At 36.1% G+C, this 17,505-nt stretch overlaps 1 protein-coding gene across 1 annotated transcript in view; it reads right to left on the reverse strand.

Annotated features, from left to right (window-relative positions):
• Positions 1-3,064: 3,064 nt before the first annotated feature.
• MTNR1A (melatonin receptor 1A) overlaps positions 3,065-17,505 on the reverse strand; it is a 66,013-nt gene continuing 51,572 nt past the window's right edge. The window contains exon 2 of the mRNA XM_026077867.1: positions 3,065-3,937. Coding sequence (XP_025933652.1) covers positions 3,069-3,937 — 869 coding nt within the window. The 3' untranslated portion in view covers positions 3,065-3,068. The remainder of the gene's footprint in view (positions 3,938-17,505) is intronic.

The raw sequence follows: 17,505 nt of genomic DNA on the forward strand, positions 1-17,505 counted from the left end.
AAGAAATCATTACTACAGAGTTAATCATTACTGCAGTGCTCAGTTTTTCACTTTTGCAATGAGTTCTTTTGCAAACCTAACCTAAAACATGCTTTTGAATGGTAGTAAGTGCAGAATAATTTTGAAGAGGCCAGCAGATATTTCTCAAAGGTTTCATCCATAATTTAAACTAAATTCTAAAGACTAACATACCTCCCATCCCCAAAGAAGAACAAGAGATTAATTTCTTAAAATTATTGCTATATTTAGCAGCTCATAACAACACCAACATGCACATTTCTGTGATTTTTTGATTTAATACAAATATGCCAAAATACCAGATCTGAAAAATGCTCTCCATTTTAATTACAGGCCTATTCAATAAAATATATACCTTTGGTATAATATGTTTTGTTGCATATAGCAAACCATTTTCATTATCATCAAAAATATATTTTAGCACTTGTGAATTAAAAGGGACTTTAATTCCTCAGATAACCCACAGTGTTGTATACAGTATCTTGAACAATTGTCAAGGCTCATTAATGTGTAGACATGATAAACATACATTTTCAGTTTGAAAGGGCAAGTGAAAAATCTTTGAGAATTCTAAATTTACTGATAATTAAGCTACTGAATCTATCTTTGTTACTTTATTAGATGTATCATAAGACATTATTTTCACTGAAAATATGCTTTAAATAARGCAAGTTTTGTAAGAATTTAAATAGTGTTTTTTCTTAAGTGACTACTATAAGATCGTCATACCTCCCTTGTTATTCTAAAATCACTACACACAAAGCGATAAAATTACAGAGCTAAGCATCCTCTAAGGATGAAATCACAGTGAAGAAAGCTGTGATATAATTTATGCTGTTAATCATGTTCTATCATATCGCATCATATGATGATACTACAATAGAAGAGAGCTGGTTATTTACATTGTGGTTTTGACTGGCAACAAGGGTTTGAATGTAAACAAAGATGAGTCAAGCACCTTGGCAATGCATTGACTTGCTAGTTCATCTCCAGAGATTTACAATGTTTCCATTACCAACTTGACATGAGTGAATGGCAACATGAGGCACCTACTTTTAAGGTAAGAAGCTGGTCAGTTGACAAAGTATCAGTGGAGTTTTCAAGTAAATATGAATATGTTCCCTTTAGCTTATTATTAATATTAAATTAAGGGTACACTAATATACGATCCAAGAGAGATGACACAGTATTAGATTTGTATCTAATGTATTAGATTTGTGTCTAGTTTAAGGAATTATATAGTTCAGGGTGACTCTTGCTTTCTAAGAAGTCTCAGCTGTTGAAAATCGGTACTTTTTTCCAGCATAGCAAGTAATAGTTTAAATGAATTGGTTTAAATACAGTCTACATTTTAACATAGGTTAACGGAAGTCTGATAGGCTATTCAGAAACTCTTAGTCCAGTAGAGATGGTTGGAATCATACTTACCCTGGTGTTCAGCTACTTCAAATGTAGTTGAACACCAGGGTGTGTATGAACACTTGAGCATTGAAAGGTATGACAGTTGGAGTATCCTTCCAGACCTAAATGCTCCTTCTCTCTAAGGTCAGTGAAACTACTGAATGGTATTTTCATATCATTTGAAAGGATCTTGGCCTATTAAATTAAAAAGGTGAAGCCTATTGTTGTAAACTGTTTTTCTCCACCAAAGGGCTTGATTATAAACATAGATTCACTGTTGCAGGAGACAGCCTGTCTAGCTTTGTTTCCTCACTTCACAGTGTGTTTCTTCACCCTTAAGAGGCACTGGTTATCTGTGGAAAGTCCATATGGCAGGTCCTGTCCTGAGAGTCGTGTGTTCCTCCTCRTACCAGTGTCATAAATAGCATCTTCTCTTTTTGATTATTTGAACGTGTCTCATTGGTCTAGGTTCTTACACTATTTTCATCATTGTGGTAAACACCTAATTATTATTTTGAAAAGCTTATCTCTGGCAATTTATAGCATAATTTATAGTCTCAGGAGCTTTTCAGGAGGTCAAGTTGAGAAAGATATCATATGGTCATCCTGCAAATATTTCTCATTTCCCAGAGTTTCATGTGATTAAGATTCTGCTAGCCAAACAAACTCTCATTCTCACCTGCTATCCTTCTTAAATGCATCATCTTCTTGGAGAGGCTCAGAAATTCCATACTTTATTTAACTGAGGAATGAGGAATAATGGGCCTTCCTCGCTTATGTTTCTAGGAGGTGTCTCCCAAAATCTCCTCTGGGGAACTTTCCAATTTCTTGTATTAGTTTCTTCAGAAGAAGAACGGTGTTTCATATTTCTCTCCCCATGCCTCCTTCACCTTTTTTCTCCCCCGAATGGCTTGATTTTATGAATCATGTCTTTTTTCTTTCCTTCCTGTTTATCCTCCTTGCCCTTATAGCTTTGAAAATAATGAATCAGGTATATTTCTCCTCCTACAAGCTATTTTAAAATTGAGAAGTCAATTGGGAATGCCATTCCTAGGAGGGCTGGTGAGGTTTAATTTCCACAAAAATAAATAATTATGCCCATTATAAGAGCAAAATAATATAGGTAGAGATACTTATCAAATATCCTGATGTCTTTTCAAATACCTTGATTTCTCACTTCACCGGTATAGTCTCACTAATATATTTGCTAATGGCCTGATTTAATCTTTTAAAATAAGTTCTCGGAGGTTTTAGAATCATGACTGTAACCTGGCTGGAAGGAAAAGCATGTAGAAAATGGTAGGAATGGTTTTGTAATTTCTTTTACTTGGCTAGGCTGAATGGATACTTCTGTTTCAAACTATCTCTAGTTGYTGTCTCCATTAAAAAAAAAAAAAAGAAATTATCCATGTGTAATCCTGTAATATCCTAAAGAATTTGACTGTGTTGTTATTTGAAAGATACATCATTGTATAATAGGATCCATATGTCAAGGCTCTGTAACTTTGGTTCCCAAGTATCATGCAAGGAATTTTATCCAAGTGCCTTCAGTGTAGAACAGATATTTCACTGTAATATTTAATAGTAGGTTTAGTAAACCAGATACTGTATTTGGTTGTTGTTGAATGACAATAATAAGGTTTCAATTTTCACACAGAGTCCACCTTCATTTGGTTGTTGTTTGTAATCAATGGAGAAGGTTTACTTTTCATCCTGTCTGCTGCATCATTAGAACTATCCTGGAAGAAAACTTTTGCTGTACAAAAAGTGACAATAATTCTCTTGTATTCTCTTCTGAAATTCTGGTTCAGGAGTCCATATATGATAGCATTAAGGCAGCTGTTGAAATATGCCATGTAATAACTAGATACGAACAACCACTCTGGAATCCTAGGGATTATAGTTTCTGGGTTGACAGCCACAGCAAGGCCTATAAAGTTCAAAGGAGCCCAGCAGACTGCAAATAGTACGAATACCACAAACATGGTGACAAAGTTTCTGAAGTCATGTGGTTTCAGTTTGGGGTTGTTGTCTGGTTTAACCCTTCGCCTTACCTGAATAACAAGGATCCATATTCTCAAGTAACAGAAAGCAACTATGGCTATGGGAAGCATGAAATGGAAAAACACCACTGCTATTGTATATGCTGAGCTCACAGATTGTGCAAATGTACACGAGTAAATCCTAGGGTCGTATTGTAGAGATCCCACAAAGAGATTGGGCACGATAGCAACAAAGGTCAGGACCCAGATAAGAACCACATAACACAAAGAATTCTTGTCGCTGTACAGCTTGTCATATTTGAGACTGTGGCAGATATAGCAATACCGATTGATAGCGATGCCTGTAATATTGAAGATTGATCCAATGACACTTAGGCCCATCAAGAAGCCACTAATCTGGCAGTGAAGGTATCCCAGATTCCATCCATTGTGAAATACAGATGCGAGGACCAGTGGATATGGGTAGATTGCTACAACCAAGTCTGCAATAGCCAGGCTTACAACAAATACATTTCCTGTAAAATAAATATAAAAAGACAAGTATTAGTTTCTCTTTTGCTCTCTTCTGTCACTGCTTCTCTCAGTGTTTTAATGGCCAGCCTTAGCAGAATATTTTATATTTAATTAATTTCTAGTTTCTAGATCAACATTCATTTTTACATATCTTTAAATAAGATTCATTTTTAATCTAAAGAGGAAGATGCTCAACTTAAAGGTTCATCTTTTAAAGGAAAACTATTTGGGGGTTTTAATTACCATGAAGTACTGTTTTTATCATCTCATTTATTTGGATTCTCCTAATCTCACAAACTGAGAACTCATATCTAATTAAAATATTCATAATTTTAAGCCTGCTTTGGTCCTAAATAGATAGTCTCTTTTGAAAAATCAGCATAAACAATATGATGACTAATAAATTTCAAAACTTACATTTACCTTTCATATTTAACTTCATTCCTTTTCCTTAAATTACCCCTTAACTTTTCCAGTCCTGAAATTAAAATCTGTTTTTCTATTTGTATTTCAGGCTTCCATTAYAGTGATATTGTCTTTTTCAATCTACTGAATAGCACTTAACTAAACCATTGCAATTCATGTTTTGGGAAGTAGCAGCTTTGGACTTTTTAAGAAAAAGTTTCTGAGATTTGAGCAGAATGCAAACTCAGTTGTTTTTCCTAAATTAAGAGACATGCTCTTCAGTAAAACAAGTGATGCCAGGTGGTGACAAAGACAGTTGCCACAGACCACTGACGCCACATGCTTCTGTGCCTCCTAACTGGGAAATTAAGCAATGATCCATTCTCTAGGTTCATTTTTGAAAAAAAAAAAAAAGAGAGATTATTTTAGACTGTGTTCATTCCTGAAAGAACCTGTCTCTGTTCTTCAAAGACAATGGAACCGATCATAAATATATGTTTTGAATTAATCCTTTGAACATAGATAGATTATATATTTTCTCTTTTTTTTTAGGTATGTAAATGATAACTCTTGTTATATTTCATCTGAATGCCTTGCAACCATTCACAATTCTGAGATACATGGTTATGTTTTTCTTCATTTTTTAAAAAATAACTACTACATGGATTGGCTTAGTTATATATATGAATACATACATATCTACAGAAAGCTATCAATGTGTATGTATACAWACTTACATATGCATGCATATATGTATATAAGTGTTTGTGTATGTGTGTTTATATATGTGTGTGTGTATGGGATTATATTTTGGAATCCTGAGATTATTCACTGAAGATCAAATATGAGCTCCAATTGGAAATTGTTAGACACTATATTCCTAGTTTTATATGACACAAAATTTCACTAGTACTCCAAAGTGTAAGCTTTTATGGGTTTATTTTGAGTGGTCAAAATACAAACAGATAAAAATAGGTTAAAAAAATACTAGTAGGGCACTTTAGCTTTTATAATGCTCAAAATAATCATTTTTTAATATATTATTTGAAACATTTTAAAATGTGTGTTCTCTCACTAATCTGATGCTTTAAATGGTCAGGTAGAAATATTAAATCTACAAACACCCACAGAGAAAAACAGAAATTGTTTGGCTAAGGATTCCACTTATTTCCTTTTGTGTAAGTTTTATTTGATACAGATATTGAGTTTGACATTTGAAATTAGTCTAAACTAAGGGCAGCTGGGATAAATGGCCTCAGTTGAAAGATTGCTATACTATTTTTCATAGTTTTTGTATCTGGATTTATAAATATTTTTCTCTAGCTGATTTCTGTAGTTGTTTCTTCTTTTTGTCTGGGAGTTCTTTGCCAGACTGATACATGCTTATCCTGAAGGCTTTGGCAGAATTCCAGATCTTTTCAGCACAAACATAAGACCTTCTTTAAGCAGAAGAAGAGGACAAGGGAAAAAAACATTACTTTCAGCATCTACCCTTGACATACTGGCAAGTGATACAGGAATGGATCAAGACACTGTGTGAAGCTCAGAACTCTGTGTATAATAATTTATGACTGAGAAGTAGAAAGTGACTGAAAAGTTGTTGGTGTTTTTTTCTTTTTCCACACAATGTTGAAATTTGCAGAAGTGGCAACATGTAAACTCTAGGTGCGACTAAGAGCATCCTTATTAAAATGTAGTGCTTAAAAAATCCTATTTACATTTTAGTATAAGTTTTCAGTTTAGCTAGAGATTGCACATAAAATGCTTTTCTCTCTGCCACCTGCTGCAACTTCTGCTGGTGCTTTTGATTAATATTCTTATTACCGTTATTGGCAAACTTGAGCCAAAACCTTCAGCAATTGAAAGAACATGGCTACAAGAAATGGTTTCTTTTTGCCCTGTGTTGGAAAAAGAAAGCTGATGTGCTTTTCTTTGAATAGTTTTAGCAATCCTATGCTTTGGCAAACAGTGCAGTCCTAGATTAGTGGAGGAGCTCTATGTTCAGGTAGTACTTTTCTTCTGTTATCACTGTGTAACTCCACACAGGTTAGCCAAGGTACAAGTCTTCAAAAAATTCAGGTTTCATGTTCTCAGCTGAGACTTATATTTTCACAGCCAAAGATTCTGCTTTTATTAGAAAGGTGTAGCATAGGTCTGAGCACTTGCCTTGAAGTTCTAATGTTCTTTTAGTTGGGGTTAGGACCGGATAACTGAACTAAAACAGCAAAGGCATGTTTCCCATGCTGTTCATCATGTCCTCATACTGGTCTGTGGGGGACAAATGCAGATTGAAGGTAATATCAGCAGGTGGATGATAAATGACACATTGCACCAAGGAAACTGGGCAAGAGAACTGAGACTGGGAGCTGAAAATATCACTGGCCGGGTAAGGCTTCTGGAAACCTGACTTTCCATTGCATTCACTCTTTGTGACTGTGAGTTAGTAAGAAAAAATGGAGACAGACGAAGTAGAAATGGAGAAATTGGAGGAGAAACAGGTTGGTGGAAGGTCTGTTTGACAGTATTAGGACTGGGTCAGGAAGTGAAAAAAGTCATAATACAAGCTGGAGAAAGCTGATTGATAATGAAAGAAAGATGAATGGAGCTAAATGGTAGATCTGGCCAGAAGACAGAGGCATAGAGATAGACAAATCATAATTGAAAACTATAGGGGTTAGTTAGTTAGGACACTGGATTTTACAGGGATATATGAGAAGGATCTTCAAAATATTTGAGTGTTTAGAAAGTGTTGGAGTTTTGTGTCTGAAGCAGCCACATTTCAGGCTTCCCCAAAATGGGGAGCCATGGTTGTCTCAGCTTATCCTCTCTGGCTGCCTTAGAGCCAGAAAGCCTGTAAGTCTTGGAAACACTAGCTGCTTCATATAGAAGCTGGAGAAGAACAGCGTATCCTGGGAGCCTGTCCTTTTAAAAATTCATAAGCATGGAAACCAAAATTCCAGGCTTCCAGCTTCCAGTTAGCATGTCAGGTGGGACACCAAATAGTTGAGCTAGAAAACTGGTTGTAAACTAAATACCTGCTTGCAGAGAGGACTTTTAACCTGCCTTTCAGGAAGTGTTCCCCTGAAACCTGAGTTCTGATACATTTTCCTTGTGAGCACAGGAACATTGTAGTTGTAGAATGGCCAATTCAAATAATAATTTATTTGAGTTTAGTATGTTTGTTGGGTATTTTGAGGTTCATTGTTTCAGACACTGAAGTTTGATTAGCAATGGTGTTAGGTTTTCACACATTATAAAATAAGTACTTTAAAAATAAGACCTCAGATTTAGGCACCCAYGATTACTGGAAAATGTTAACATTCTATGAAATAGAATGGCCTATTGTGAAAATAAACTCTTTTATGTCGTGAAGCACTTGGATAGTGTAGTGGTGAGCACTGTAAGGAAGATACAGGAATAAAGTAATTTTTATCTTTAGAATTGGCTTTGAACAGAATGCTGCAAATGAAGCCTGGAACTCCACATTGAACAAAAAAAACCAAAATTCCTTAACACCAAAATCTTGAATAACTTTTCATGAGCAAAAAGTATTCATTCCCTTCAGAAAGTGAGATCAGGCTGCTGTGAAAAAAATGTCATTTACGTTACTAAAGAATCCTTTACAGTGCATAAACACCAGTTGGCTGAACTGAGGATGTACAGGTTGAATTTCTTGACTTTGCCATTTAAATAACTTAAGCAGCTGTTGTGCTATAGATGTATGTGGGAAGAAAGATAAGTTAATGGTAACCAGCTTTGGCAGGCTGTGCTTTTAGATGCAGTCCAAAGCAATGTTCCATTAAATATTTTCTCTGCTATAACTGGAAAAGAAGCCCCTCTGCTCAGCAAACACACAGCAACATCAGACCTACTGGCCAAGTAAAAAAACTGCATTAAAGTAACAGGAAACAAAGTGCTCTCCCAGATAACTTAACTTTTCCAAGAGCAAAATACAACATAAATGGAACGGAAAAAACTGTGACCCTGACAGATTGTAAAAAATGTGTTTGGGATTAGTTGTCATGATGTCGAGATGGGTAGAAGAGCATCTCTGAAGAACTAGATGATGTTGCATCTTCAGCAACGGCTATCTGCGAAACATACACAAAATGCTATGTGGGTTGTGATTCCCTAGATGTAGTGCTAAATATGTCCTGAAGTTATTGGAAATTATGTAGTTTCCAGAAGTTTCTAAAAACATAAATAGGTGCAGAATAATAGTAGAAAATTGCAGTCACTTAGTCTACATAGTGCTAAGTGTCTTCTATTGACTTCAACTGGAAGGCTGAGCACTTTGCCAGCAGATAAAAAAGAAGCAGAGGGACAAATGCTTTCTTCAAATTTAGGAGCATAACTGAGAGTTGTGGTCTGCAGAGATGTTTCCTCATGTATTGAAACTGTGAAGTATTTTCTCTTTTCCAAAACTTTTATCTTGGACAAAAGAATGTATCTATGGAACAAAATAACAGTGTTTTAAAGCATTAGGAACTTTAGCCAGAGGTTTTTGTACTAATGAAATCTGAATGAACTGTGGAGAAGATCTCATTTTGGTGGCAAAAATGGTGAAGCTACTATTTCTCCTCCTATTTTTCAAGATTTATCTGTGCCTTTTAATATTGGTTGCCAGATTGTCGGATCACTATTTCTGTTAATCTATTTCAAAATATTTCCCATATAAATAATGTATTGGTTTCTTATTACAAATCTTTTCCAGATACCATCTTGTTTTCATCATGTGGCTACATTTTGTAGTCTATAACATTACATTTCCTATTTATGCATTAATGCTTCAGGTTGTACCAAATTTATCTAAGAGTACAGGATTTTTATGCTAACGAGATGCTTTTCCCTTTAGGCAAAACTAAACTGTAGATGCAGCTTCCATTGAAGTCAGGTTCAAAGCTTTGTTTCAGTGGCCATTGGCTCAGACCTTTAATGTTTACTTGTTAAATGTATCTTCAAGGAAAAAGGATAGTAATGTTTCAATGGTGGACCAATTATGAGATCAAACTTAATTTCTACCTAGCAGGTCCTTGCCATTCCTACCTACTATCTTTTTATCACCTCCGAGATACTGCCATATGTGTGAACAGTCATCTCTGATCATTTTATAATGAGGCTTATTTAGTAGATTGCTTTGCTATAAATTCAGGTCAAGTTCGCTGGAAGTTGTAATTTATTCAAATGTAATATTGCCATGATTTTTATACAGTTTTCATGTATTTAATGGTGCCAAAGCTTTAATTTATATTTTAAAGCACCAATTTCTGATTACTCTTAATACTTTTACTGATTTTCTTCAAGGATAGCTTACAGATTTTGCAGCATTTTGAAATGTTTCTCATTAGTCCAGAACTGATCTCATTTAATTCTATAAAAAACCCTGGCTCAGAATGTGAATCTAGGGCTGTGTGCTGATAAGTGAAAACAAGACTAATATTATCTGCATGCCAATGAATGTCTACAGCGGAAAGTAGAAAATTAAAATATGGCACCTCATAGTCATAACTGAACACAACACCATACTGACATCTGGCAAAATTGACTGAACTGATAGACAGCTGGCAAAACACCTAGCCTAGAAAATGAATAATTCCTCCCCTTCACAACAGAATGGTAGGAGTGATTAAGTCTCTGTATCTAGAATATGACACATCACAGGAAATCAGGCAGTAGGCTAATTTATAAAGAAAGCAAGGTTAGAAGACTAAGCATAATATTCAATACAGTCTGCTTTAATTTTCTGCTAAGAGCTGGACTTCCTTTCCTTAGAAAAGCATTTTTTAGGCATACCTGTTGGTCATGCCTCTGCTTCTGTCACATGGCTATCTTCATGCACAAAATGGTGTCTCAATGACAGATGCAAACACTATTTTCTTCATAATCTACAAACATTTCTGCCCTTAATGTTCTTCCATTAGCACCAGTATTTCATGTTTAAAATGTCACAAGCAACTACAAAATCAAGGAGTGAAAGCTGTTTTTGTAAGTACTTAATGCAAATTTAATAAACTCCTCCTGTTCATGTATTTGGGGACAGAGCTTAGTTTTATAGGCTCAGAAACCCTTCTCCCTTAGACCTTAACCAATAGTAAGGTTTCAAGAAAAGGAAAATCTCTCCAGAATCTTTCTAACATCAACTTAATATTGGAAAGTTGCTGTACCTGGCAGCCCAATTGGAAATTCCACAAAGGTCATGTGCAATAAAAACTATTAAATTTAAAAAAAAGAATCCATAAGGAGGGCCAATGTTCACTGTTTCTCAGACAAAATCCCAAAGCCATCTAAGTTTACCTAGAAAGAAAGTGTGCAGACAGTTCCAGCTTCACTGTAGAAAGATTTTAAAGGATTATGAAACTAACAGTCCTTGATGCAGCTCAGCATCAAAATGACATAAAACAGCTGAGCAGAAGTGTAGAAATAAATATTACATAAACTCCAGTTACTCTTGGGAGCTTCATTCATTTTACAGATCATAATATCAACTCCCTTAGATATAAAATGCCTATTTTTAAACTCAAGGTGCTATTTATAAACCTGGTCCGAAATCAAGAAGTCCACATGCACATTAAATTTGAATAGCATGATGGGCCTGTGGGTTTTACTTCTGATTAGCAAATTAAACCTGGTGCTGCAAGTGGTGATACAAGGAAATGTGAATGGCTTAAAGCCCATAATGCACATTTTGGCATAAAACATGTAGGAAAACCTCTTTCTCTTTCTTTTTAAATTGAGAAAAGGCCTGATATTATTTAGCAGTTTTCGTACAACCTCATTCAGAAGTGCACATCTCTCTCGTAGTGGAAGGAATTTTCAGACCCACTRTCATCTAGTGGGGACACTAATGAAGCCTGCTATATAATTACGGGCATGGCGATTGCCTCCAGCTGCAATGATGTCAGGCAGGTAGCTTGACACTGAGGAGAAAGTATTAAATATTTACTGTATAGCCCAAAGTCATATGCAATAATCTTACTAAGGCAGAGATTTTGAATGTCATAGACTAGTTCAGATCCTGCAAGAACCTAAGTAACCTCAACTTTTAACTGGAACTGATAGACATTCAGGGTGGTCATGATCTCACAGGTCTGGACAGCTGGAGAACTACATAACAATAGATTTCAGAGACAGGGAAGAATAGATTTGTTAAAAGACCATGCTGTAAGAATAATCTGCATTGTAATACTTCATTGCAGTGCATAGCAAGTTGGAGAAAATTTGACATAACCAGCACAGCATAAATGAAAGATCACACTGATACACTCCACAGTATTTAGATTATAGTAATTATCATACAGAAACTTCCAATGAAGCTGCAGCAACAATTTAATTTGAAATATCTGTGCCATCTTCTGGCAAGAAAATTAGATGCATGAAAGCATAATTGGCAGAAAATGGCAATGAGGAATTATATAATACTTAGAATAAAAGAATGGAGAAGGTTGGTGTCAGCTGAAAGTTGGCTGTAGCCAAACAGTATGTAGATGTGATGGAACAGTTTTGCAGATACACAAATGACATATAGTTTTYTGTGACTTTATCACCTCCCATCTTTCTCTGTGGTGTCATGACACAGGTGTGATTGAGACAGCTACTGCTCTCCTTACAGTCTAAAAAATATTTGACAATGCTATTCTTGGTGCTTCAGTCATGAGAGTAAAGTGATGTGAGTTTTGCTATCAGGCAGAGAGAGAGGTGAATCCATATGCTGAATAAGTGCTCCAGACTTGGGGACCTAACTTGTCTCTGGCAGTTTTCTGTGACATGCCAGGGCTGCTTTAAAAATGCCTCTTATATTGGATCTCTTGCATGATAGGAATACTTAGTTTGTACAAAGTACTAGATTTACTAGATGCACAGGACTTTGAACAGCTCAGCACTGTCAAGACTGAGGTATTTCTGATTATGTCAAGAAGGGCAACGTTAGCCCTTGGAGTAATTTAGGTACCATGAAATACAAAGCAGATGGGAAAATCTGCAGTAAAGGAAAGGCCAGGATCACAATTACAGATTTAGGCACCTAATGTAGAAGTAGGTAGGGCTTGGCTGAAGTCCTTTTGTGGGTCTAATCATAAGGATTTAGTGATAGTCAGGGTTTTTTTTCAAGAAGTGTAGCTTGAGAAAAGACTTTAAATGCTAGTGGTCTGAGCTAAACTTCAGGACATACTCATCTCACCTTTAAATTACATAGTGCTATAAAATATTTTCCTTTGGAAGTCTATGCAGTATGTTCATATCCAAGATAATTTGCTTTAGAGGCAGCAGCAAGTTGGAGGAGACCTTCCATTCTTGTAAACGAGCCTTTAAAATTTTATCAGGATAATATCCAGGTAATATATATATCTTTGGTATGAAAATTGGATTAAACTAACATTGTCATATATATTTATAATTTTACAATATAAAAATAACACATGAAAGCTCCTGTTAAATAAATAGTTTTGTAATCTGAGTGAACGATTCAGTTTTTTGAAACACTTTTTGACAGATCTCCAGTAGATGTTGATAAAATAAAAACAGTTTAATTGATGTTTAACAAATAGTTGAAATGCTGTACGCACATTTTGATAGTCAAAATGAGTATCATTATAGTTATGTGCTCTGTTCAGTGTGTAAATATATAATTTTTCAGGTCTACATTGTTTTTCACCAAAATGCAGAAGTCATGACATCTAATTCCATCAGATAAAATTCTGTTTAAATCATTCTTAACTTCAATTCTGTTCTGTCTACTCAGCCTAGGGAAGAGGATGAATTAAGACATAGGGTAAAATATCAAGAAAGCTACTAATGACATTGAAGAGAATCAACAAACACTGCTGTCTTGCAGGTGGAGGTTAGAAACCAGGGCAGGCAGACATAGTGGTGGATGTCTTCACAGAATCACAGAAAAGTTGAAGTTGGAAGGGACCTCTGAAGGCCATCTAGTCCAACCCCCCTGCTCAAAGCAGGGTCAGCTAAAACACGTCGCTCAGGATACTGTCCAATCTGGTTTTGAACATCTCCAGGCGTGGAGACTCCACAAGCTCTCTGGGCAACCTGTTCCAGTGCTCAGTCACCCTCACAGTAAAAAAGGTTCTTTTGTTTAAACAGAATTTCCTGTTCTGTTTCCTGTTTCAGTTTGTGCCTGTTGCCTCTTGTCCTGTCACTGGGCACCCCTGAGAAGAGTCCGGTTCCATCTGCTTTACTCCCTCCCTCCACTATTTTTAAACATTGATAAGATCCCCCTGAGCCTGAACAGTGCCAGTGCTCTCAGCCTTTCCGCATGTGACAGATGCTCCAGTCCCTTAATCATTTTTGTGGCCCTTCACTGGGCTTGCTCCAGTATGTCCATGTCTCTCCTGTCCTGGGGAGCCCAGAACTGCACCCACCACTCCGGGTGTGTCTCACCAGGGCTGAGTAGAGGAGAAGGTTCACCCCCTTCAACTTGCTGGCAATGCTCTTCCTCATGCAGCCCAAGAGGCCGTTGGCCACCTTTGCCGCAAGGGCACATTGCTGTCTCATGTTCATCTTCTTGTCCTCCAGGACCTCCAGATCCTTCTCTGGAAAGCTACTATCCAGCCCCCAGCCTGTACCAGTGCCTGGATTATTCCTCCCCAGGTTCAAGACTTTGCACTTCCCTGTGTTGAACCTGTCCATTTTTCCAGCCTGCTGAGGTCCCTCTGAACAGTAGCACAACAGCATCTTGAGCTCTGTGATGTTGGTTTTGGTGCTTTAGGTATATGTCTGGATCATTTTTTTTATACAATTCACTGGGCTGGTGTGATTTCAAGGTCAAGCCATCTACTCCTTTTGAACATTAGCCTCTTCTCCCATGATGACAGTATCTCAGAGACCAAATGGATTCACCTGAGTAACTTACCACTTTTACAGAAGGGAATTATATTACCCCTTCTGGTTGATCTTTTCTATTTCTAATTTCTCTAATTCATTCAGGAGAAAAAAAAAAATCCTGAAGAAGAGCATGTTTTCCAACAAGGTGTTGCCTAGATGTTGCAGAACACTAAGGTGATCATCACAGTTCAGCAAGCTGTATGAAACTGATTAGAATAACAGTACTGCTGATGTCAGAGGATCACACTACTGAACTGGATCAAAGCAGAATCAGGATAAGAGTATTTTTTCCCCTTCGATTGCATTTGCATTGGAGAGTGGAAAAAGTAGACGGACAGAAAATGCTACTATCACAATAATATCATAGCTCAGAGAAATAAAGGTAATAATACAGTTCAGAGGCTAAAGCAAAGCAAAGGGGAGAAGCAGGGAATGACAGAGATGGATGTATGTGAAATATTATTACATTTTGTATTTGTACAGAATTTCATAGATCAGTCAGGATCAGTGTGCTAGGAAATGAAAAGATACAGCCTCTTCCCATCTAAGTTCGAATATGTATTTTGATAAAAACAAGTAAGACAAAACAGGAAGGTGGAGTTACAACTACATAACTGGCAGCAGACTTTCATACTGTATGGAATATGAATATGAAATCTCTGTCCTGAACCTCTTTGAAAGTAACTGTTTTATATAATAGGGTTTTATGGCTGAATTTGTCTGTAGAATTATTCATGTGAAGAAAAAGAATGAAAAAAAAAGCCTCTCCAAAGTACAAAATAATCAATTTTTCTTTCCCTTATGACTAATAAAAGTATAGGTAGTCATTCAACCAACTCCAGCATTTAAACACAAAATCCAGAGTAGACAGCCAATAGTGTTAATTAAACATGAGTTTTTAAAATAGTCATCCCATTTTTTTCTCATAAAATCAGCAATGTAGGACACCTGCCAGGAAATTGCAAAGTAGCATTATACAAAATATCAATTATACATAGTTAGATTTATGTGCATTTACTCTTGCTTCCTCTATCCATTCTCTTTTTATTTCTCTGTTTCTCTATTCCTTTTATTCCTTCTCTTATTTATTCCATCTTCACATGTTTTTTTCTCCATACCTCCTTAAAACATAAAATCTTCCACCCTTCCAAAAAATAAACTTTTTTTCTTCTTTCTTTTTCCCCTGATTTTCTCTCTCTGTCCCAAATTCCTTTAAAAAAGGTGAGGAGACACAGAGAATTATCATATAACTCTCCCACCTTTAGTTTGATTGGCGTTTTTTAAAGGAGTATTCCATCCTGTCATTATGAAAGACCCAGCTGCCTCCAGTTCTTTCCCCTTCCCTTTCATTCCTTCTTTTGCTCTACTGTGCTACAGCAAAAAGCCAGAAGTGGCATTCTCATGACTGGGTGCCTGGAGAAGGGCAGGATGTTCCAGACACACTGGGGGAAAGTGAAATTGTCTCAAGTGTCATGGGAGATTCACTAGACTAAGTGCTGTTTTAATTGCAATGTTAGTAGGCTTTTGTTAGTGGAAGTAAATCATGGCAGCAAGAGGTTAACTCTTTTGTAGCTGCAGAGGTACATTTAGCACTGGAAGCTAAAGGAAGGACAAAGAAGTGGAACTTGTGCCTGTGTGGCTGCAGGGCCAAGGGTGTGTTAATACCTGTCTTCTGTTCTCTGATGCTTATCCATTCCTCTTTAGGAAAAAGGAATGGCGAAACTACAACTCTAGATTAAGAAAGGGAGAAGACCCACTGATGTGTGGTTCCTTTCCTCTGTAAAGAGTTTTATAAGCCCTAAGGAATTTACTCCAGCTATTGGATTATAATAGACTCTTGAGAACACGTACAGTATTCTCATATGTCTTTGTATGTCTGTAGCCTGCTAGGAGGATCCCTTCCTCAGCGTTTGCCTTTGTATTTTGCTGAGCACCTGTATCAACTGCAGGCTTCTGCACCTGCCTCACTGGGGTGAAAAAAAAGGTGAGAAATACAAACTGCTTACACTGAGTGCCAATCAAATCCACAATATGACACATCAACAATTTAGGTTTTGGACACCTTTCTTAGAAAGAGCATGTCAGCTAGTAAGTAAAAATCCATAAAATCGATATGAGAAATTTGTGTAGGATTACTTCAGCAAGCAGATAAAATTATAGCACTGTCAATGTAAGTGTGTCAAAAGTTTAGAAGCATTAGTAGATTTTGTCCCTTTATATAATTTAAAATAAAACGGGTTTAGAGGTATGATACAAGACAGATTTATAAGAAATTGAGGGGAGCAGGCAGTTTCTTCCTTAGTGCCCTGATTCATATAGGTAATTAATTATCAGATTTTGGCACTTGAATAGGATAATATGACTCAGAAACAATGTTTGTTTGCTTAAATTAGACATGTATTTTAAATAGCTTGCTGACAAAACCTAAGGAAGCAACACAGCTACAGCTGATATTTTATATTAGAGTAGAGGGAATGAAGACATTGCACTAACTTAACTAAAACCTGTGTTTTAATTTGTGTCATGAAGCTAGGGAAAATATATAATTACTCTGCATCTAAACTTTTTTTTTTGCTAAAGATCTAATTTCTAGTGCTCTAACAGGACCAAAGTGGAGCTGGAAAAGTAATTTCTGTTTTCTAAGGCTATTTCCTTTGCTTGTAGCAATAGTCTAAAAAGATCGTGAGATAAACTTTAACATTTATGATATTTGAATGACTATAAAAATATTTTCATTCATTTTAGGCTTCTCAGAAGGCTTACCTTAGTACAAGTTAGTTTCTTCATCAGAAAAGCAACAAGGACTACAGATTAAAGAATAGGTGCAAAATGACTATAAAGAATTAATAGCACTTTAAAAAAATTCTTAAGTCATTATTCCTGTAATTCAGATAAATAAAGACATGAGGTTCAAGATTTTTCAGTATTTCTTCTGGATTGCCTGAAATATACACTGTGACTTTACTGCAGGCAAGTAATGAAGTCATCTTAAATTCATACTGATAATACCTTTACACTATACAATAATATGAGAAGCATAGATACATGCATGCATCAGCTAGTTATTCTGTAACAATGGTGTGGTAAAATATTAACAGTGCTTAAATCATTTTAGATATAATATTTAGAACAAGAAGTGTACTTCTACCTAAGCTTTTTCTGGTACAAAATGTTTGGAACATCCTCCATCTAGACATCATGACTTATGGGTCAATTGATTAGTGATAGCTTGTAATGGGATATGGAAGCAGGACTCTTGCCTTGTATTATCTGTTACAATAGCTGTAGTTAATAAATATATTTCCACTTAAATCTTAACTGAGTAATCTAT

The sequence above is a fragment of the Apteryx rowi genome, unplaced genomic scaffold (assembly GCF_003343035.1).
Source record: "Apteryx rowi isolate R43461 unplaced genomic scaffold, aptRow1 scaffold_464, whole genome shotgun sequence".
NCBI classification, from domain to species: domain Eukaryota; kingdom Metazoa; phylum Chordata; class Aves; order Apterygiformes; family Apterygidae; genus Apteryx; species Apteryx rowi.